At 49.8% G+C, this 1,636-nt stretch overlaps 1 protein-coding gene across 1 annotated transcript in view; it reads right to left on the reverse strand.

Moving 5' to 3' along the window:
- LOC104294586 (chromosome unknown open reading frame, human C5orf34) overlaps window positions 1-1,636 on the reverse strand; it is a 12,239-nt gene that overhangs the window by 9,148 nt on the left and 1,455 nt on the right. Inside the window, 3 exon segments of the mRNA XM_009894208.1 lie at window positions 424-614; window positions 683-887; window positions 1,290-1,379. Of these exon segments, the coding sequence (XP_009892510.1) occupies window positions 424-614; window positions 683-887; window positions 1,290-1,379 (486 nt within the window).

Raw genomic sequence — 1,636 nt, forward strand, 5'->3', positions numbered from 1 at the left:
GATCGTCACTTCTAGTAGCAAGTCACAGGCCATCAGCTAACTGTGCACGGCCCCAGGCTGGCTCATTACCAACTTGTTATGACAAGGTGCTGAGTGAATGGGAGCTCCATAACCAGTACCTCGTTATAGCGGACTGATGAAGTGTGGGAAATAGCAGAGGCTTTGAAAATATAGGCACTGGTTGAAAATAGAGGTTGCAGAACAATAAAGGGATAATGAATTACCGAAGAAGTACAATCTCAAGAGTTACAAAAAGGCGGCTTTTGCTTTAAGAAAAGCAGCAGCTGATAAACCCAGGGGGATTTGGAAAAAAAAAAAAAAAAAAAGAAAGGGGAAAAAAAAGGCCAAGCAACAGGAAAAGGCACTTGCTATGGCCTGGGGAAGTTATCCCTCAACACCTGGAGGCTGGAAGTGAGAAACTACCTGGAAACCCAGCCATCTTCCAGGAGGAGGAGATCCTGGCCTGCGGGAGGGCGGAGGGTTACCCCAGAGCGCTAACGAGGATGGAGCATCGGCTCTGTGCCGCTGCGCCCTGCAGTGACCACACAGTGTGACTGCTGAGGGCTGACTGCTGAGAAGTATGTAGAGATGCTGACCGGTAGTGTTTTCAGCAACTAAACATTAGCACCATGCATGTTACTAACGAAGTGTCAGTCTGAAAGTTTTAAACCTTAAAACTCACCTGATTTATCTGTTGTCTTAAGACTCCCACCACACGTGTGTGCACTCAGCGGGCAGAGCCGGGGTGTGCTCACATGTACAGCCCCTAGAAATGGCACGAGGGGTGTCTCTGCACCCGCCAGCCTGCGCTGGAGCTGATGTTCCTGCAGAGTGACACTGCTCCAGTCCTCTGGTGGGCCTCCCGTTAGGGACTCACACTGGTACTTCTGTGGGGAAACCACCGGGTTCTGAACCTCTCAGAAAACACCCTCCTATTTCACTGAGATTTTCCTGAAAGGTTTTGCGTGCAGAAAAGCAACGATACGTAAACTGGCTCATTCTATCACACATATAAAATCCTAGGGTTTAGCCTCAGTAAGAGTAAGCAAACTCTTTGTTGTTTGGCTACAAAGGATATGCATAAATAGAAGACTAAGGAACAGTCAAAACTGTAATTTAAAATGGCAGTACTCAAGTAATCAAGTTGACGAATGCATTAGCCAAACTAATTAGCCCATAGATCTTCCAGGCCTGTACTCACACACATGAGCGTGAAGCGATGAGTCCGCTCTGTCAGACTACCAGGGAAGCTGATTTTACAAAAGCATTACGCATGTGTTAACTCTCACCTTTTTTCTCTCTGGAGGTATGATGTGTGACGGTAAGTAGGGGCGAGAACAGAACTGGTTGCGGAAATCGAGAGCACGTAGAAGCTGTTCCTATTGCAGTGCCATGAAAGAGAAAACGGAGCAACACAACCCCGTTACATCACGAGCGTTTCTACGCAGCGGTAAAGTTTTAAACCGTTTTCATCCTCTACTTCCCCGGAGCAGAGGGTAAGCAATCCCCTCCGCTTCACACGGAGGAACGGCAGCTCCGTTGTGGCTGCGGAGCGCAGGGACGAGCGCTCCCGCGCAGTCGCCCGCTGCACGGCCCGGGGCAGGGACGGGTCACAAACGGTTCGCCGCCGCGCCCC

This window comes from Charadrius vociferus, unplaced genomic scaffold, assembly GCF_000708025.1.
Source record: "Charadrius vociferus isolate BGI_N301 unplaced genomic scaffold, ASM70802v2 scaffold70, whole genome shotgun sequence".
Taxonomy (NCBI): Eukaryota; Metazoa; Chordata; class Aves; order Charadriiformes; family Charadriidae; genus Charadrius; species Charadrius vociferus.